The sequence below is a fragment of the Otolemur garnettii genome, unplaced genomic scaffold (assembly GCF_000181295.1).
Source record: "Otolemur garnettii isolate 467f Iridium unplaced genomic scaffold, OtoGar3 scaffold00217, whole genome shotgun sequence".
NCBI classification, from domain to species: Eukaryota; Metazoa; Chordata; class Mammalia; order Primates; family Galagidae; genus Otolemur; species Otolemur garnettii.
The window spans coordinates 947956-969647 of NW_003852612.1; the positions used below are offsets into that span (position 1 = coordinate 947956).

The 21692-nt window shown below is 47.1% G+C and overlaps 1 protein-coding gene across 3 annotated transcripts in view; it reads right to left on the bottom strand.

Moving 5' to 3' along the window:
* ARHGAP22 (Rho GTPase activating protein 22) overlaps positions 1–21692 on the bottom strand; it is a 191505-nt gene that overhangs the window by 64488 nt on the left and 105325 nt on the right. The window contains exon 1 of one of the 3 annotated variants that reach the window (XM_023508008.1): positions 11906–11985. The exons of the other annotated variants lie outside the window; for them this stretch is intronic. Within the exon in view, the coding sequence (XP_023363776.1) occupies positions 11906–11957 (52 nt within the window). The 5' untranslated portion in view covers positions 11958–11985. Of the gene's footprint in view, positions 1–11905; positions 11986–21692 lie in introns of those variants that run through there. 3 annotated transcript variants of the gene reach the window in all.

Below are 21692 nucleotides of genomic sequence, written 5' to 3' on the forward strand. Positions count from 1 at the left end.
GAGAGAAAGAAAGAAGAAAGAGAGAGAGAAAGAAAGAGCACCTATATAGTTAAATATAAGATGGTGCAGATGTATTTTTATAGCTGTTTTCTCCCATTGCAGAGACAATTGTGTAAAGGAATATTTGTAAAACTGTGATAATGCATAAAGATGTAATTAGTATAGTAATAATGGCACAAAGTAGGAGGAGAAAATAGAATAATATTTGACCAAAGTTTCTGCATACTATGGAATTTTGAACTACATTGTTTTAAATTAATAGGCTTATTGCAATCCCCAGAATAACCACTAAGAAAATAACTAAAAAAAACTGTGAAAAAACAATAAAAGAATTAAAATGGGATGCTAGAAAATTTATATTTAACATTAAAAAGACAGCAATAGAGGACTAGAAAAAAAGATATACAATGTACAGAAAAAATATCTAAATTAATCTACCTTATTGGTAATTACATTAAATATAAATGGATTAAGTGCCCCAATAAAAAGGCAAAGATAGGCCAATGGATTTTTAAAATGGTCAAATTATCACAATCTATAAGTGACACATGGAAATTAAAAAACAGAAGTAGTTGAAAGTGAAATTATGAAAAAGGATATACTATAAAAACAATACCTGAAAGAGAGCTAGAATGGCTCTACAAATAACAGACACAATAGACTTTATTTTTTATTACAAAATATAAAGTATGTATAAATGTTTTTGTTTCATGATACCTTGTATAATAGTTAAATTAGGGATTTTTATATGCTTGCCACTGGAATTGTGTTCATGGTACACAACAGGTAAGTTTTTAATCCCTCACTTTTTTCTGATCCTCCTCCCACCCCCTGTTTTAGATTTCAGTGTCCATTCTCTCTGTGCCTGTGTGTCCCCATTGTTTAGGTCCCACTTTTTAGTGAAAACATATGGTGTTTGGTTTTCCATTCCTGAGATACTTCACCTGGGATAATGGTCTCTAGTTCTATCCAAATTGACATTATTTCATTCCTTTTTATACACACATACATACTCCACATTTTTTTTTTTGTCTGTTCATGTAAGGATGGGTGCTTTGGTTGATTCCTTATCTCTGCAACTGTGAATTGTGCTGCTATAAACATTTAAGTGCAGGTATTGTTTTTTAAATTTTTTTATTAAGTCATAAGCACATAGATCATACGAACATTAATGCATTTATGGGGTACAATGCACTGATTTTATATATAATTTGGAGTGCCTATATGGAATTAGTTAATATATCCTTCACCAAATTTACTTAATTATTGTGTTAAGACATTTATGCTCTATACTTAATAGACTAGACATGTACCCTTTGCAATATGCACCATAGGTGTAGTCCTGCCATTTACTCTCCCTCCATCAAGCCTCCCCCTCCCCCCAAAATGGCTTATTTTCCTCTGGGGAGACACCCAGCAGTAGGCTTGCTGGATTAAATGGTAGGGCTACATTTATTTCTTTGAGGAATCTCCATACTGTTTTCCATAGAGGCTGCACTAATTTATAGCCCCACCAACAGTGTATAAGCTTTCCTTTCTCTTGCTGAATCCATGCCAGCATCTAGTGTTTTTTGACTTTTTAATAATGGCCATTCTGATAGAGATGGTATCTTACTGTAATTTTAATTGCATTCCTTTAATGATTAGTGATATTGAGCATTTTTTCCTGTATTTTGGCCATTCATCTATCTTCTTTTGAAAAACTTCTGTTCATACCATTCACAATAGCTACAAAAAAATAAAATACCAAGAATAGACTTAACCAAGGAGGTAAAAGGTCTCTATTAGGGGAACTAAAAGCACTGATGAAAGAAATCACAGAAGACACAAGCAAATGGAAAAATATCCCTTGTTCATGAATTGGCAGAATCAAAATAGTTAAAATTTCCATACTGTCCAAAGTGATTTACAGATTCAGTGTTATCGCCATCAAAATACCAACACCATATTCCACATATTTAGAAAAAATAATCCTAAGCTTCATTTGAAACCAAAATGAGACCAAATAACTGAAACAATGTTAAACAAAAAGAACAAATCTGGAGGAAATACATGACTTCAAGTCATGTATTGGTAAAAAAAACAGCACAGTACTGGTATAAATGTAGAAATATAGACCAATGGAACAGAGTAGAGAACCCCAAAATAAAACCAAACAGCTATGACCAACTGATCTGACAGAGCAGACAAAAACATACACTAGAGAAAGAACACCCTATTCAATAAATGGTGCTAGGAAATCTGGATAGCCACACACAGAAGAATGAAACAAGACCTCTATCTTTTGCCATATACAAAAGTTAATTCAAGACAAATATAAGATTTAAATGTAAGGCATGAAGTCGTAAAAATTCTAGGAAAAAATGCAGGAAAAACTCTTCTAGATAGTACCTAGGCAAAGCATTTATAACCAAGATCCCAATGGTAAATACAGCAACAATAAAAATAAATAAATGGAACTTAAATTTAAAAGCTTCTGCACAGCAAAGGAAATAATAAACAGATTAAACAGAAAACCTGCAGAATGAAAGACAATATTTGCCACTATACATCTGACAAAGGACCAATATCAGAATCTGCAAAGAACTCAAACAAATTAGCAAGAAAAAAAAAACAGCCTCATCAAAAAATGGGTAAAAAACATGAATGGACAGTTTTCAAAATAGACTTCAAAACAAAAATGTTACTAGAGACAAGATGAAAATTTTATACTGAAAAAAGTGTAGGTGCAGAAGGAAGATAAATCAATTTTAAATCTATATGCCCCTAAGAACATAGGCCCATAATTCATGATGTAATAATGGATAGGATTGGCGAAAGATTCAACAATTGTTGAAGACTTCAATAGTCTACTTTCAATAATAGAAATAGGCATAATGTCAACAAGGAAACAGAAGATTTGAATAATACAAAGAATCAAGTAGACCTAACATACATGTTCCACCCAACAGTAACAGAATATACATTTTTCTCCAGGGTCCCTGGAACATATTTCAGAAAAGACCATATACTAAATCACAATGCAAATCTTAACTTTTTAACGAATTGATTAAAACTTTGATTAAAGTATGAAGTGTGTTCTATGACTACTGAGGAATGAAATTAGAAATCAACTTAGAAAAAGGAAATTTGAGAAATTCACATATATGTAGAAACTAAACAACTCACTCCTAAGTATCCAGAGATGCCAAGAGTGATGGCAACCATTTGTAGTTCCAGCTGCTTGGGAAGCTGAGGCAAGAGGATGGCTTGAGCCCAGGGGTTTAAGGGTGTAGTATCTTATGATTGTGTCTGTGAATATCCATTGCATTCCAGTCTGAGAAACATAACCAAGAGCCTGTCTCTAAAAAAATAAACAAATACTTGGGCAGCGCCTGTGGCTCAAAGGAGTAGTGCACTAGCCCCATATGCTGGAGGTGGCGGGTTCATACCCAGCCCCAGCCAAAAAAATGCAAATAAATAAATACAATATATATCCAAAGAATCAATCACAACAGAAATTTTAAAAACACTTTGAGATAGATGAAAATAAAAATACAATGTGCTAAAACTTACAGAACGCAGTAGAAGTGGGATTAGGGGAACCTTTATAGCCATAAATGTCTATTTTATAAAAAAAGAAAGATCTTGAATCAGTAATGTAACCTCACACTTTAAGAAACTAGACAAAGAACAAACCAAATCCAACTCAAACAGATGGCAGGAAACTAGACTAGAGTAGAAATAAATAAAGCAAAGACTAGAAAAACAATAGGAAAAATCAGCAAAAGAAGATTCTTTGAAAAGATAATCAAGTTTGACAAACTTCACACTGGCCAAGAAAAAAAAAAAAGAGGATTCAAATTATTAAAATCAGGAATGTAAGAGGGAACATCACTGCCGATCTTACAGATTAAGAAGGATTGTAAGAGAATAATATGAACAACCCCTTGTCAACAAATTAGTTGACTTAGATGACACAAATTCCTAGAAAGATACAAACTACCAAAACCAACTCAAAAAGAAATAGAAAATCTAAACTATCAAACATTTAAGAAGAATAAATATCAAATGTTTATTCTTCCAAAACACAGAAAAAGAGGGAACAGTTCCCAATTCCTCCTATGTGGCCAGTATTCCTCTGATATCAAAAACAAAGACACGGCAGGGAAACTAATATTCCTTCCAAGTACAGACACAAAAATCTTCAAGAAAAATTAGCAAAAGAGAATCCAAATCAACTGGTGACTGGATAAATAAAATGTGGCATGTTCATACTATGGAATATTATTCAGCCATAAAAAGAACTGAAGTAGTGAGATATGGATGAATCCAGGCTAAGTGAAAGAAATCCATCACACAAAAATACAATAAATGAAAATCGTTTAGTGGTTGCCTGACGCTGAGGTACAGGTGGGGGAGAGGTGCTAATACACATGGGGTTTCTTTGTGGGGTAATGAAAATGTTCCCAGATAGGATTCTGGTGATGGTGTATAACTCTGAATACATTAAAAACTGCTGAATTGTCTCGGCGCCTGTGGCTCAAGCGGCTAAGGCGCCAGCCACATACACCTAAGGTGGCGGGTTCGAATCCCCAGCCGGGGCCCGCCAAACAACGATGGCTACAACCAAAAAATGGCCAGGCGTTGTGGCGGGCGCCTGTGGTCCCAGCTACTTGGGAGGCTGAGACAGGAGACTCGCTTGAGCCCAGGAGTTGGAGGTTGCTGTGAGCGTGATGCCATGGCACTCTACCCAGGGGGATAGCTTGAGGCTCCGTCTCAAAAAAAAAAAAAAAACTGCTGAATTATACGAATTCGGTAGCGTGTGAAATATACCTCAATACCACCATTTTAAGAAAGAGTACGGCGATAGCTGTTTGAGGGAAGAACCCAGCAAAGGATCTAATTCAGGCAAGATGTGCAATAGCTACATAGCCAGGTAGGGGCTGGAGGGGATGGAGCTATTTTAAGGGTTCACTTTATTTGGATGCTCTCCATTTTGGTGGTGGGATTGCTGAAGAAGGGCCCCTATGGGTGCCAGGACCCACAGAGACTATCAAGATGGGAAAACACACCTGCAGTCATTTTCTTCCCTACCCCCTTCAGGAGTTCATTACTATAAAGCCCTCTGGGAGACTTGATGCCCTAAAGGCCAAGATGAGGGACCTTGAGCTTCCCAGGACTGGTTCCTCTCTGAGGCCATTAAGAGTAGCCCAGGGGCCAGCAGTGTGGACCTTGGCTATGCACTGTTAAAGAGACTTGTTCCTAAACTTGGTCAAAGAACAGCTGCTGCCCCACGCTTGTCATCTCACTCCCTTCCCCCAGCTGGACTACTAAGGTCATCTCCAAGTAGGTGGGAGAGGGCGCTGGGCTTCTGCTGCTGCTGTTAGGAGCACAGAGCAGTTCAGAGTTTCCTCAGAGAATCATCCAAGGTTCAAGCTACCATAAGTCTCAGAGATTATCTAGTCTTGCCCTTTTCCTTCTCCCCAGATAAAGAAACGGAGGTTCTGAGAAGGGGGACCTTCTCGGGACTCTCACTGTGCTTTCTGACAACTCCTGAGGTTGACATGCCTGTCCCCTTTCACAGGTAGGCATGCCAGGGCTCCAAGCAGTGAGGGGGCAGCTTAGCTTGGGAATGAAACCAAATTCTCTGCCTGATGCTGGTTCCTTTTGTGAAAAAACATGCACAGGACTGCTAGAGTGGGTAAGAAGTCACAAAGAGGGACACTTCTCAGAAACTGAGTAGGACCAGACGCCCAAGAGCGGCATCCCCTGAGCACAATCCTAAAGCAACACGAGTCTCTAATATGCCCACGTGATCCAGGGCTCATGTCTGTCTGTGCTGGCTGTCCACTGCTTTCAAAGTCCAGAGAGCCACAGGGCTGCCACACCACCCGGCCCTGCTGGCCTCTCCAGCAGCCAACAAAAGACAGGGCCTGCCCTTGTCTGCCTGGTGCTTCTGGCTTACTTGGTAAGGGGGGCAGATTTTGCAAAATACTGACATGTATATTTATGCTCTGCGATAAATGTTTTAAAGGAAAAATACAAGATGGAACGTGAGCAAATAACAGGGGTGAGGGAAGGTCTCTCAGGAAATAGCGACGCTTAGGCCCAGACAAACACTGGGGTCCTCAGGTCAAGAGCAGGGACAAGGCGATTTCCGGCAGAGAAAACTGAGAGACACAAAAGCAGCTGTGTGTGAGAGGAGGATGGGGGTGCAGGGAGCTGGGGACCACTCGGGAGGGTAATGGAACAGCGATGTTAAGAGCTGACCAAGCGATTGTAAGCAGGGAGCAATGAGACTAGCAGACAGCCTGCCCAGGCCAGTGTGGCTGCTGGAGGGTGGACAGGGTGGGGGAAGGGCCCCTGCAGTACAGCAGGTGTGAGCAGGATGGTGACAGCGGGGATCAAGGTGCTGGCCTGGGATGGAACCCAGCAGAAGGATTGAGATGCATTTTGGAAGTACAACTGGCAGGACTTGGGTGAGTCAGAGGAGAAAGCAAAATCAAGAGTTCAGACTTAGCCTGATAAGCCTAGATCTCCCCAGTGATGTCTAGGGAGCCGACATCCAATGCAAGCGTCCAGTGGGAGGGAGTAGGGCCTACACTGGGAAACAACTCTGATGAGTTTGCCAGTAACAGGGCTGAGCAGGCAAACCCAAGGAGCATCTGGGTGTGCAGGTCCCTGAGGACAGGAGCAGAGCATGAGTGGCCGAGCCAGGGCAGCCACTTGCCCTGAGGGGGCATCTCCCTGAATGCCTCTGCGTGCCTGGAAAGCCCTTTCTTATTTTTTCTAATGGGTTGCAGACTCCTCCCATAAGACCCGGCTCAGACACCACCTGGTCTGGGTACTCTCTGACCCTTCAGACTGGGTGAGGCTCTTGCCCTACAGTCTGCCCTGTGTACCCCAGCTTGCTGCTCACCCTGCATTCTCCCCAGTGTGCAATGCCACTTCTGCTACCTGGGTCTCGGGCCATGAGCACACTGAGGGCAGATTTTCTTTATGCGCAGTGCCCGGCACAAAGTCTCATGTGGACGGAGTGGGTGCCCAACACATGACTGAAATAAATGAATAAAGCCTGGATGGCAGCTGCCTGTTAGCAATCTTGAAAACTGGAACCTTCTGAAGGTCAAGAAATCTTGTGTCATGAAAACTGGAACCTTCTGAAGAAGGTAGGCTCAAAGGCTATAAAGGCCTTTACACAGCAGAACCAGTCCTATCATCCTGACCTGATGACGGCCGTCACTCCCTATGTCCTCCCTTCCTATTCCCTCCCTCCAGGTCAGAGATGGGCACCTCTGTCTGTCTATCTTGTACTGTCCCTACAGTAGCAGCCTTGCCTGGGCCCACTGGCCTCTGCACCCTACAGTTTCCATGCCCAGAGGAACCTACACTTTGTCCATCAGCAAAGGGACACAGGGTCCACAGGACCCCATCCCAGTGCACACTGTTAGGGCACAGTGATACACCCAAAGAGCTGGACTCTCCTGAATGGGCTACCACAAGGATCTGCTGGTATCACACAACACTGACACCCTGGGCCTGGCCAGCAGGAACATAATGATCTTCCCATCTCTGCCCATATTCTTACCAGTGTTCATGGAGCACAGAATCTGTGCCAGTTCAGTACCAGATCACAGAGGTGACAAGATGACGACCAGCCAGGGCTGGCAGACCCAGATCAACTATAGTGCTAGAGAGAATGAAATGAAACAGGCCCAAGGGCCAGGACCTTGACGATGGCTCCAGGCACAAGCCACCTGCCCGGGGCTTGACTGACATGGGGCATGGCTGAAGGCACCCTGAGAGCATGTGGTGTGTGGCAGGCACCAGAGAGCTCCAGGCTGTGTGATAAGGGGGCTGGAAGGTATGACAACAAGGCTAAGACACCGGGCCTTTTCTGCAGGAGCACTGGGACAAGGCAGGGTTTGAGAAGAGGCTCAGTGTGACAAAAGCCACATGGGGTACTGATTTGGATGGGGGAGTAGAAGGGGCTCAGATGAACTTGGGATGACCCATCAGGAAGCAGTGCAGTTGTGGGGTACAACCACAGGTGTGTCAACTTTTGGCTGTGGACAATGAAGAACAGAACAGGGCAGAGAGCCCAGCGCCCAGAAGGGGAGATAGGTGGGGCACAGAACTACAGTGGGAGGGCTGGCACAGGCTTCTGGATTTGCAGGCTGGAGATGAGTGCTAAGGGGGGAGGCTGTTTGCCTAGAGTCAATCATGACCATCAGGGCCCCAGGGTGGCAGCTCAGAAGATGACAGAGGTCATAGCAACAAGGGGGGCAGGATAGAGCCCCAGAGCAGACCCAGGAGGCAGAAGAAGTGCTGGTGGGGCAGAAGAGGGCAAGCTCTGAGGTGCTCAGTGCTGCAGCTGGAGGAGAGGAACAAAGGGCAGGGCTTATGGAGCACAGAGGGGTCAAGAGGTTGGTCTTACTATTGTTTCTGGTTTTTACTTTTCCACTGAGCAATTTAGGCAGGTCTATGGGCTGATATCAGGGGCGGACAGAAGGGAGGGTGAGGATGTTGGGGAGAGAAGAGGACCTGACGGGGGGGCAAGATCTTGAAAGGTGGGGCTGATGCTGAGACCACCAGGGAGGGTGCAGGCAAAGAGCTCTAGGAGCGTCTGGGGAAGCAGCTGGGGACGAGTGAGTGTGCATTAAGGTCGCAGGGACCCACCAGTGTGCTCTTGCTCTTTCTGTGCTCCAGTGCCACTGCTGTGCTCCAGTGCCACCTTCTTCCCCACATCTCAACCTTGAACAACAGTGCACAGTCGGGGAAAATGAAATTTGCCCCCAAAGAAAGAAATCCACCCACCACAGAGCTCTAAATACAGCAGCACCTGGAAAAATGCCCCAGAAACAATGAAATCACGGGTGCCCTCAGAGTTCAGACCAAGTACATTAGCCCTCTGCTATCAGGGGAGTGGAATCCTTCTCCACAATCAGATCCTGCTCACTCACATTTTGGCTTCTGTGAGAGCACCCACAACTAGGATTGCTCTATTTGCAACAATCTGTCTTACGCTGATATTAATTGTGATTAAAATCACAGCATATCACACACTCTCCTTGAGAAGGGTCTGCAGCAATCCCTCATGCCCACCGTGCCCACCTGCAGTTTTGAGGCTACCAAAAGAGCCAGGGGCTCCTGGAGAAAGGCCCAGGCTCTGGGTTTTATGGGCATGATAATGGCACCTCCTAATGTGGCACTGGCATTTGATGTATTTCTGCCATCCTCTTGATGAGATTGCAGATTATATGAGTTTTCTACTTTACTGAGTGCAGCTTTACACAGAGACAATGGGCTAAAATATTCTGTTGTAAAAGTTTAATTCAGAAACATCCAAGAATGAAATCAATAAGAACAGCTGTTGCATTACCTTAGCTGTTACCTTAATTGAAATGATATCAACGACTAATGGACTCTCTTTTGACCTTCTCTAATAACAAATAGGCAGCAGCTAGGCAGGAGAGTCAGATAGCTTGCAGGTAGCTTGCAGCAGCTACACACACACACACACACACATAAGCCTTTGGGAACACACACACTGTATTATGGTTATGACAACTGAATTGGTTTAATGTCTAAAGCAGCATTTCTCAAAGTGTGTCCAAAAATATGTGTGTTGTGAGATGTTTCACGAAAAGCGGGTTCCCCGGGCAAAGTTCTAGAGACCGTACCTATAATCCACCTGACCTGGCAAGGAACAATTGCATCACTGTGTTCAAGGCTCTGAAAAGGCTTTCAGTGAAAAACCTTTCAAGCTTTAATAATTCCTGATGCCTAAGGTTATTGACCAAAAAAACCCTCCCCCTGTTTATTGTAGAACTCATGAAAAATGGTCCAAACTGTCCACCACCTACCCAGACCAGCCACATGGGTTCACATTTGGTAAATGAGTCCACTGCACTTAGACATTAGCAAATTTTACATTTAAAAACCAAATATTTGTCTTCTTTGCACCATAGACTCTCCAGCTGCACGGGTGCTCTCCTTCCCACCTGGCAGGGGCTTGGCAGCCCACTCTGGCACCAATGCTCCCAACCTCCTCTCACCCCGGACTTGGCCAGCTTTGCTAATTTCCACAGTCTGCAGAATCTCTTGGTGCCTGTTCCCAAGCTGCTGTGGCCAGCTGTCCAAATAGGGTGGGTAGGTGGGTAAGGACAAGTTGGGGAACATTCCCAGACCAGGTCTGTTTCTTACTTGGATCAGCATAGCCAGTAGTTGACTCTGGGGTTCTGCAGCCCCAGAAGACAAATCTAGCAGGAGGAGGTGCCCCTGACTCTCTTCTGGGGCTGCTTATTGAGTGCATGTACTTCTTAAGCAAGGCCTTGCAAATCTACACTGGCTTCTAGGACATAGGCTCCACCCCCTGCCTTAGTTACTGAGAAAGGGTCAGGAAAGACTAAAGCTGCTCACCCTGGTGAAGTTCCTCTGGCTCTAGGCTCTGATCTGCCCTCACTGAGCCCGCAGCCAAGACCCTATCTCTGAATCCTACTGCCACCCTTACTCCTATAATAGAGAAGACACCACACAAGGCTCTCAGCCCCACTCTCCAAGCATAAAGCCCCCCCCCACAAAATTCCTTTTCATTCTTTTTAAAATCAAATGCTAAGAGAACTTTGCAACTATAGTATTCACATTTCCTTCCTGATTTTGACTGCAAAGGCTCAATCACAGATACTACCCTCTGGCCCCATTAACTGGGCTCTATTTTCCCTGGAACTCCATATATCCTGTCTAAATGTAGGGTCCAGTTTTTATACATGTTATTATAAACCACCTCAAACCCCCTGTGAAACCAACCTGTAGGTTTATGGCATTACTAATCTCTGGGACAAGAGTGACACATCCGTACCTTTTCTTTATCTGGAATCCAGAATATACCGTCCAGGGGAAAGGGAACTCGTCCAGGGGAAAGGGAACTCGTACTCATTCTGGTAGAGCTGGCCTGACCTTATGGCTTAAAAGCAAGGATTCCCAAACTCACCTGGTCATAGGAGTCAACTTAGTCACTTAGGGGAACTTAAACACAGTTTAGCAGGGCCTGCCCCAGAGCCTATCCAGCAGGTCAGAGTGGGGCCTAGGAATCTGCTTGTTTAGTGACGGCACAGGTGACTTTAGGGCCAGGTGAGTCTGGGGAGTCCTGCAGTAAAGGGATGCACCTCTATGTTCCCAGCAATCAACATGGATCGTTTCAGCCAGTGAAGGGTTAAGTGGTGGAGGCCACTGCCCGAAGAGGCCGGACCTCAGGCAGCCGCCAACGTCCCAAGCATGTTTCTTGGCTTTGGACCCTCTCCAAGCCTGCTGCATTCCACAAGCAGCTCTGATCGCAGGTTTCGCCGACTTTTGGAAAACTCTGAGTCAGGGCCCCTCTGTCCAAGTTTGTGACATAGGCCAACCAGAATGAATGGTCCCTCTCCGGGCGGTTAAGCCGCAGAGGCGGCGCCCGGCGCTGGCCGTGCTCGCTCTGCAGAGGACCTGCGGGCAGGTCCGGGTGCCAGGGGCTCCTCCACCCCAGCGGTGCACTTGGCCGACCTGCAGCTGGCGCCCGCAGTCCGCTTCTGGTCCTGAGGGTGAACTCTTCCCTAGGCTCTTTCCCTTCCTCCCTGGAACCGGACCCCATCCCCTAACCCCCAGCCAGCAACCTCCAGCCAGGGTCGTTCGGGCCAGAGAAGCTCCAGGACGCGCTCCCGCGCCCCGACTTAGGGGGAGACGCCCCCTCCAAAGTTAGGAGACTCTGGAGCGCAGCAGCCACACCTGAGCCCCTTCTAAAGCCGAGGCAGGTCTTGGGCCCTGGAAAACTAGGGCGAAGTCCCCAAAACCGGGTGGATAGCTTCCTGCGGCGGCAGGAGGGAGCAGGGAGCCGGGACCCACGCGCTCGAGCCGCAGCGTACGCACGTGCGCGCCCGAGAGTTACCTTTGGGCGCTCGCAGGTGTCCCCTCCAGTCCTTGCAGCAGCAGAGTCCCATGGCAGTCGCCCGCCGCCCCGCTGCTCAGCCCTTCTTTTCACGGGCTGCCGGCACCCGCGGAGCGGAGTGGGGGTCGGGCCAGCGGGCAGTGCCCAGCCGGGCGCGGGGTGCGCGCGGGGCCGCCCGCCTGCCGTTCCCTCGCCTTCACGCTCCACCACAGTTCCGTGTCGCGGGCATCGTGGCCTCGGGGCAGACCCTGCTAATCAATAGGAGAACGCGCAGATCGCGCCCGCCGCGCCGCAGCCCGCTTTTATCTCCGCGTGCCGGGGCGGCCCGGAGTCTGCTCCCTGCCCTCGCCGCCCGGCGCCCTCCCCGCGGCCCGTTACTCTCCCGGGGCGCCGACCCGGGCGCGCGCCCAGGGGCCGCCAGGGGGAGCTGTGCGAGCTGGCGCAGTCTCTGTCTCGCTCCTCCCAGGGAACCTGCGCAGGGGTGGGGACCACACTGACTTGACCTCTGCCCAGAATGGAAAGAAGAGGTGCCCTCGCTGTGCACCCTCCTCCATCATCTTAAGCAGTCAGCTCAGGAATGACTTGGGGGCGGGGGTAGCGGTACCAGGGCCACCTGACTCTCAGCTTCCCGGCTTATCTAACTGTGCAGTAGCAGGAAAAGGGAGTCTTTGTCTAGGTTACTCCTAAACCTGGCTGGCCTTCTATGGACTGGGTGACTTTGGGTAAATCACCTATCCTCTGAGACTGTTTCCTCACCTGTTGAGTGAGGGGAAATAGTACTGGATCAGATGTCACTTAGCACAAATTAAAGGTATGATGGAATGAAGTTAAACTCTCTGCACAGTTTCCCCATCTATAAAACAGAATAATAGAAACTGTGTCATTGGATCATCGTGGTGACCAAATGAATTGACACATACCAGGAATTGACTAGAAGTGGCATGGTTGAAGGGCTCTGCAAGTGTGAATTCTCATCATCGTCAAGTATTGGTGGGGATTTGGGTAAAGGGCACTTCTACCATTAGGTTGACATTCATATAATCCCTCTAGAAGGTAACGTGGGAGCTGATTATTAAAACTAAAAATGCTGGTACCCTGGGACCAAGCAATCCCATCTCTCAGTATGCACCCCACAGAAATACTTGCCCACATGCCCAGGGAAACCTAGATAGGGCTATTCATTGCAGCCTTGCTTATAATTGCAAAAAGTTGGAACCACCAAAATGGTCATCATTAAAAGGATTGCCAAATACACTGGCATTTTCATAAAATGGAATGTGATATAAGCAAAGGGAGCTAGGGCTCAATGTTTTGAGATTTACAAATTATAAAACACACACCCACAATACATTACTGTAGCACTCACTCTATGCCAGACTCTGTTCTAGGCACTTGGGCCTGAAAAATACATGGGAGGAAAATGGGAAACCAAAGGTGGTAGGTGTCAAGTGCCTTTGGCTTATTTACAGTGGTTTTGTTATGTAAGTACATGCATATTCGTGCCTTACTGTATAATCAAAGTAAAAAATCAAATGAGAGAGATCATATTTGTAAGTGTCTGGCACAGAGTGAGACAAAATTCTTTCTCACCCCTCCAGTCCCAAGGAGCTGTTCCCGACCCTGTAGCAGGGCTGTGGCCAACTTCTGATAGCCTTGGCTTGTCTTGGGTTTTCTCCCTCTCTCCCTACACCCTCCCCTCCCTGGAAAACAGAGGTGGTCCCACAGGAGAGCCAGGCTGGGAGGTAGAGGCTGCCAGAGACGGAGCTGTGGAGCAGAAGAGTTAAATAGTGGCAGTTTGAAGGGGGGGATGACTTAGAGCAGGGAAGAGGTTTTCCCAGGAGTTAAGTCTTCATTCAAAGGAGAGATTAACAACAGTGGGGCAGACTTCTGCCTCCCTCCCTCTCCTTTAACTCCTCAGAAAGACCAGGGTGAGGCTTTAGGGAGAGAGGAGGGTTGTCCTGCACTAGATCCGGAAAGAAAGATGTTTTCACTTCATGACATGTAAGCTGGGGTTACAAAGAGAGAGAGACTGAGAAAAAACAGAGAGACCTGACTTCTGGTTGCTGCCAAGTCATTTTGAACAGTTTTAGCATCAGGCAAGATCACTTAGTCACAGCGGGCTTAATGAGGCCCCAGGAATTCCAAGCTAGAGCTCCCTGCATTCAGGGAGAGCGTCTGCGGGGAGCAAGCCCCCGGTGATTGTCCAACCGCCAAGTCCTACATTTGGAAAGCAAGATTTAAAAGAAAACATCACAGCGGCCATTGTGGGCCGCTTGTTTATCTTTCTAAGAGGAAGTAGCAAAGCAGGATCTTTCAAATGAGCCTATTATAGAGGGTCAACGTCCCCATTGAACCGTTTAAATATATTTTGGAATACTCAAGTTTTCAAAGTGGCTTTAAATATCAACTCCCAGGGCAGTTCAGCAGACAAATAAGAAGGCAAGAGTTTCCAGCATTATTGCTTTGGTTTTACACACTCCATTTTTTAATTACACCTTGCCTTTTTGCAGTGTTCTAGTTGTGTGTTCTTCCTTAGAGGAGAAGGAAAATCACATTCCCTATGAGCTTTTTACCATGTGCCGAGCATTTCGCAAATGTTATTATCTCAATTATCTGAAAGACAACCCCAGGGGGCAGATCCCATTGGATTCAGTTTACAGAGAAAGAAACTAAAGTTGAGGGAGGTGAAGAGACTTTCCCAAGACCTATAACTTGGTGAGTGGCAGAGCTAAGATGAATGGGGAGAGGAAAGGATAGATGCACAGATGGAAGAGTTCATGAACTGGATTGATCAGTGCATACATGGATGTATGGATGGGCAAATGAATAAATGTATGGGTGGACGGATGGAAGGTTGGATGGATTGCTTGATGGGTGGATAAGAGTATAGATGGATGGATGGTTTGATGGATGGGTGGATGGATGTAGGAATGGATGGTTAGATGAATGTGTGAATAGGTAACTGGATGGATGGACGGATAGTCAATGTTAGATAGATAAGTGGATGGCTTCTCCCAGTTAGACCTAGAATCATGGCTGCAATTGGCAAAGCAGGTACTGAGCATATAATTTGCCTAAAAAATCAGCTTCCCTGAACATGGCTCTGCCTACCAAATTGACCATGACCCCAAACTAAACTTGAATTGAACCAAAATGTCAGGATCACTCAGTGTTGTAAGGCTTTAAGTTCAAGCTACCCAACTCCAGAAGAAAGATAGAAAGGTGGGTGCCTCTGGGACAGCTTTCTGACCTCCTGCAAACCACGGGACTCAGAATAGCAGAGCTGGGACCAGTCTGTAGGTGCACGGTGGGCTCCGGGAGGAGGCTGGATACCAGCTTTGGAGGACAAATGCTCTATGGGGCAGGGGCTGCCCCATCCCTCCAGAGCACCACCTCCTGCTGCTTTTTTTTTGTTTCTCTGGGAGACTCAGGGGTGGGTAGTGAGAGGTTGGGAGTGAGGAGGTGGCACTGTTTCTAGGAAGGCTGTTGCTGGTGCTGGGGTGCTAAAGTCTTGTAGCCTGAGCTGCTGGTTCTAGATACGCCCAGGCCATTCGGAGGAGAGATCCAGGACCTGACCTATGAAGTTCTTCTCCAGGGTCTGAGCTGCCCCTCCCCCCAAACCTAAGGCACATCATGCTGCCATCACATGGTATAGCTTGTGGGGGGCTATGATGATCATTCCTTCATTCATTTATTCATCCATGTATAAATAATGACCAGATGAAACTGAACATCTGACCAAAAGACAGCCCAGGAGTTGAGCTGGGGGTAGAAAGCTTCCTTAGATGCTGGGGGGAGATAGTCTGCTGAGGGTGGTAGAGAAAGATCTGCAGTGGAGACCTCATGGGGTGGGACTTGACCCTCGAGGAAGAATCCCGGAATCTTAGGGATGGCATAGTAATGGTTCCTTGTGGACAGTGGTAGTGTCCTATTAAGAACTTGGTCTTTATTCCGAGTGCAGTAGCAGAGCACTCAAGGGCAGGGACACAGCATGGTCTGGGATTCTGACTGGTCTGCCTGGTGCCTGGAGTGAAGTAGGGACAGGAAGGGGGAGAAGAGAACAGGGAGAAAGCTAAGATGCAAAGGCATAAGCCAGGAATACATCAGGTGAGAGGAGATGGGGTGCCTCAGCCAACTGCACCTCCCTTGAGTGTAGGCTATGCTATGACATACTTTAACTGGAAGGTGGCAGAAGTGACTCTGGGCCAGTTCTGAGCCTATGTCCAAAGAAGCCTTGGCAGCTTCTGCTTTTGTCTTCAGGGAAACTTACCACCTCGTAAACAGTGGGACTGTCCTGAGACCACTGTGCTACAAGAAGCCCAACCCAGCAATGGAGAGATTGTATGGAGAACAGAGGCCCCAGCCAGCACCTGCACTGATTCCCTGCCTTGTGAGGGACGCTGTCCTGGAAGTGGAGCCTCCAAGTGACACTGCATGCAGCAGAGGGAGATGTCCCTGCCTTACCATGCCCACATGACAGAACAGTGAGCTAATGAAGAAAATGTGTGTTATCTTTAAGTCACTCAACTCTGGGGTCGTCTATTATGCAGTTACAGATCACTGAGGCATAGAAAGTGATAGATACTACTCACGACTAGCACTGCCTGATTCTGGCAATGTGCCAGGCTGAGACACATATGTATTTCACTTAGAACTCAGAGCAACCTTATGCATTTTAAATCATCATTATTTCCATTTAAGGGGGAGGGCACCAAAGCACAGAGAAGTGAAGTCATTTGCTTAAGGTCACACAGCTCATTAGCGGCTAAGCACAGACTGAAACGCAGTTCAATCTTAACAACTTGTGTGGTAAGTCTTCTAGAGAGAAAAGGGACAGGGCTTGGTGATGAATTAGATGCCAGGTGCCACCCTGTACCTATGACATAAGCAACTGTAGCTGAAACTTAAAACAGGCAACCCCATAGCCAGACTTTGTGGTAGGCACCTGTAGTCCCAGCTACATGGGAGGCTGAGGCAAGAGAATCACTTAAGCCCAGGAGTTTGAGGTTGCTGTGAGCTGTAACCCGGCGGCACTCTACCCAGGGTCACATAGTAGCACTCTGTTTCAAAAAAAAAAAGGCAACCCCTATAGAGTGCTGGGTGGAGCCTGGGAGGAAGAGCACATGCAGCTCATTACTCTTAGCTTCTCGGAGTAATGTCTGTCTCCCATCAGCCGGAGCCTCTGGAACAGAGAGCTTGTTGGAAAAGAAAGTGATGAAGACCCTTTGTAGAAAGCTTATTACAAGCCACCCTTATACTGGCACCAGTAACTCACAGGCATTGTCCTGTTAATCTTCATAACATACCTAAACTGGACTGGCGATGCGTCATCATATCCAGTCTAAAGGTGAGTATACTGATGCCTGAGAGCTGTCATGATCACGATCATGTAGCTGGTAGGTAGGGTGTAGAGCCTGTACTTGAATCTGGGCAGTCTGAATGCCGTAGGTCACTTTCTCAATGACTACCCACTGCCTCTTGCCTCTGGGTGGTAAAGGCCTCCTCTGGGCTATTCCTCTATCCTTTCCTCCCATGATAGTTCTGACTCACGTTAGTCCAGGCTGAAATACAGTGTGCATCCACACTGTACCTCCACACAGCACAGACTCAGACACTCTGGGATTGGAAGGGACTCTCTGTATTAACACAACCTCCTCATTTTTTTTTTTTATTTTTATTTTTTTTTTTGAGGTGGGGCCTCAAGCTATCCCCCTGGGTAGAGTGCCATGGCATCACGCTCACAGCAACCTCCAACTCCTGGGCTCAAGCGAGTCTCCTGCCTCAGCCTCCCAAGTAGCTGGGACCACAGACGCCCGCCGCAACGCCCGGCCATTTTTTAGTTGCAGCCATCATTGTTGTTTGGCGGGCCCAGGCTGGGGATTCGAACCCGCCACCTTAGGTGTACATGGCTGGCGCCTTAGCCGCTTGAGCCACAGGCGCCGAGCCAACCTCCTCATTTTTCACAAGAAATCTGGGGTCCCGAGAAGCTATGTCCACCCCACATCAAGTGTTTCTTAATGGTCTGCTATGTGCCAGGCACTGCGAACTGAGTTAGTGATAAGTTGGGTCATCCCCAGTCAACTCCAGTGTTTGCTCTGAAACAAACAGATCTACCAAAATGATAAACACAAAGAGGGCCTCTTGCACCTCTCAAAATGTTTTGTGCACATTTACCACAGTGCACAGAAGCCAGCTGATGTGCATGTAGATATCTAGTTTGATATTTGGTTAAACATGTGAGCTAGAGCTCCTTACCCCATACTATCTCTAATCAACAGCACCGCAGTTGTTATTCACTTTGCAGACTCATACCGGTTTCTTCTGGTATTTTTTGTTGTTGTTAATTAAGTATATGATACTGGGAATGTAGGTATTACTTTTGTTCTATTTGAAGCAAGCCCCAAACAGCTTTGTGCTAGAAAAAGCTATGGATAACATAAAGATGGGTAGGCTTTTTCTTTCTCTTATGAGACTTAAGTCTCATTTCTCTTTTTCCTTTGACTTCCAGGAAGCTCAGGGAAAACTTAAAGTTTGGTTTTGGCAAGTATGTGGGCCCTAATGGCCTTCATATTTGTGTTTTGTTTCTTGATTTTGCTTTGCTACTTTTATTTGCATTTTCTTAGGTTCTTAATTTTCTTTTTAACTATTATGTTAATTGTTATTTTATTCTAAATGTTCTCATTAGAAGCCGTTTTAAGTGCTTTGTGGAATAAATATAGGAGTAAAGCAGGAGCCAGTAAACTTTTTTTAAGGGGCAGATAGTAAACATATTTAAACTTTGCAGGACATACACTCTATGTAGCAACTACTCAACTCTGCCATGGTAGTGTGAAATTAGCCACAGACAATACATAAATGAATGAGTGTGGCTGTGTTCCAATAAAACTTTATGTACAAAAACAGGTGGCAGACCAGATTTGGCCTTTGGACTGTAGTTTATAGTGTTTTGTTTTGTTTTGTTTTAAATTACAGCATTTAGGAAACAGTTTCCTCTTAAGTTGGGAAGCACTTGGCTTAGAAAAAGAGTGAATAGCTGAGAAATCTGTCCAAGATGTCTAATCTCCACTTCTGGGTGACAGATTGTGAAAAAGCAGCTGTGAAAGCTGTCTGGGCAGTTTGGCTCAGCAGAGGGGCCAGCAGTGCCCAGGAGGGGTCAGTCCCTGACAGAGCAGGTTGTGATGTCTGCCAACGAGAGCGCATTCCCTCGCACATTTGCAGAGCCCACTCCTCAGGGAGGAAGCACTGGGGGCAGAGCTCTGGAGGTGCCCAGCCAGCCAGGTTCCCAGCTTGGGCCAATGGGCCTTCAGCTGCAGTGGACGCTGTTCATGGAAGGAATGTGTCTGCAGCTCCAAATTCCCACAGAGAAAGACAAGGGGAATCGTTGGGGAGAAATTCCTGGGCCACATTTTTCTTGCTGTTCATGTGGCCTGAAGCCATTGAACTTGGCCAGGCTGCCCAGGGAGGGATTTTACAAAGCCCATTGTCCTTTCCCTGAAGTCTCACCCCCACCCTGCCCCCACCTGCTATTTCTGACTTTTTTCTTTCCTCCCCCAGCCCCAGGAGAAGAGCAGCATGGGAAAGAGTTGGGGGGGGGGCGCAGATGAAGATGGGGCACTTCCATGCACTCACGGGCAGTTTTAGTTGCCTAAGCATTTGTCACCTAGAGCGTATAGTAATAACAGCACACACTGAGCACTTACTGTATGCCAAGCACTGTTCTGAGCTTTCTACTTACATTAACTCATCAGTCCTAGAAAGAACCTTATTACAATCTCCATTTTACAGATGGGGAAACTGAGGCACAGAGTGCCTAAGTGAATTACCTGGGGTCCCACAGCTAGTAACCAGAAGAGACGGGATCTGAACTGAACTCTTATCTCTTCCCATTTAGCATGTGTGATTCCCTTAGCGCAGAGTGCTATTTATAGATACCACTCTAATGGTGTGTCTCTGTACTAAATAGAAAAAATTCATTTTACAAAGCATTTGCCACACATAAAGCCTGTGCCCTTTTCAAGGCTCCCAGCACACCTATTCCAAAGAAGATAAGACCTTTTACCGTGAAATAGGCTCACCTAGTAGGTCTGGTCCTCTTAGCAGATGGCATAGTACTGGGGACTAGAGGTTATCTAGTCTCTTTACTGTTGTCACCTTTGCTGCTGCAACTGCTGCTGACATTGCAAGGAGTTACGAAGTGAGTCTTTGCAGTGTGCCAGGTCCTAGGTTCAATGTTTTACCTCCACTCTACATCACTGACACGAGACCCTGAGACTGATGCTAATGGCCCTATTTTATAGATAAGGACACTGGGTACATTAATCAGGTAATTAACACCCACAACTCCAAAATCGCAGTGTCTTAATCCCATACAGATTCTTCTGGTCTTGTGCAAGTCAGCATGAAAAGGGGGGAAGGAGGGGGAAACTGCTTCTTCATGTGGTCACTCCATAAGGTCACTCGGGCACCCATGCTTCTTCTAGGACCTCAGTGTCCTCCTCTGGGTCCTCTATGCTGTCAGACACAAGAAGAGAAAGCAGGGAAGATCTCGGGATACTAGGGGCTAGTGCCATCTGTGGCTGACAGCAGCCCACAGGGGCACTGTCACTCCTACCCGCTGTCCATCGACCTATGTTTAGTCATGTGACCCGTCTCACTGCAGGGAGGCTGGAAAGTGGGATCTGCATGGACATAGGAAGAGGAAAGGGGTTTGGCTTCCACACGGGTTCTGAAGAGTGGGCTGCTGTAAGTGGGGGCAGTCTGGCCACTTGGAGGCCAAGCTTGTGCTTTGCCACCGTACCGCAAAGCTGTCTGAATTGAATTCCAACCTTCACTGTCTTGAAAAACCGTCGGTTCTTCGTCTGGACAGAGAGTAGGGCTGAAGCTCAAAGGTGATGAGCAGTGACCGTGAAGCGAAGGGAAGAGGAAGCGCGTCGTAAGCGCCCAATACCTTCCCTTTCTTACAAAGCTGCGCCCGCGGGTGCTGGGCAGGGGGAGGGGCCAGAGTGGGAGAACGTCCGCGCCGGGGTGGGGGTGGGGGGGTGGGGGTGGGGTGGAGGTGGGGCGCGCCTGTTGCTGCCGCCTGGCGGTGGACGGGAGAAGCGCAGGCCGGCAGGCTCCCGGCTCCGGTTCCCGCCGCGCCAGCGCAGGCTGATTTCATTCTACCGTGAATCTAGTGAATTCCATCCGGTCCCGATCTCTCCTCCTCTCCTGCAGGCTGCCCAAGCCACAGACAGCACTAGCCTTGGCTATGTGTCCAAGGTAAGGTGCTAGGATGGGGAAAAGTTCCGTCTACAGTTCCTCAAGAGTGTTCTGCTCAATCTGGAGTCGGCCAAGCCAGACAAGGGTGCTGGACTGCTCCAGGATGGTGGGCATGGGGAGGCATGCCCTCCTAAACTGGCCTTGGTGGTGGCAGTGAGATGACTGCTGTATGGAGATGGGGGACAGCACCAGTAGCTGTCACCAGGGAAGTGAGAAGGCCGTAAACTCCCTGTGCCCCCTCTTGCTGCTATTTCCAGGGGTGAGTGGGCCTCCGATGGCTCGGTCAGACGGGTTCTAGTGTCACATAGCTCCTGCAGACCACTGACACTGCAACACCCCTTACTCAGAGCCAGGCTGGCTCTCTCAACCTCCGCGCTTCTATTCCCCGCTTCCTGCAGCCAGGCCTCGGTCCACCCGCGGACTTCCTGAACACCCAACAAGTATTTTCAGACTACGCACCCCAACCCTGGGGGGCTCAAATCAATTCTAGGGTCTTGACCAGAATTTTTTTTTTTTTTTTTTTTTTTTT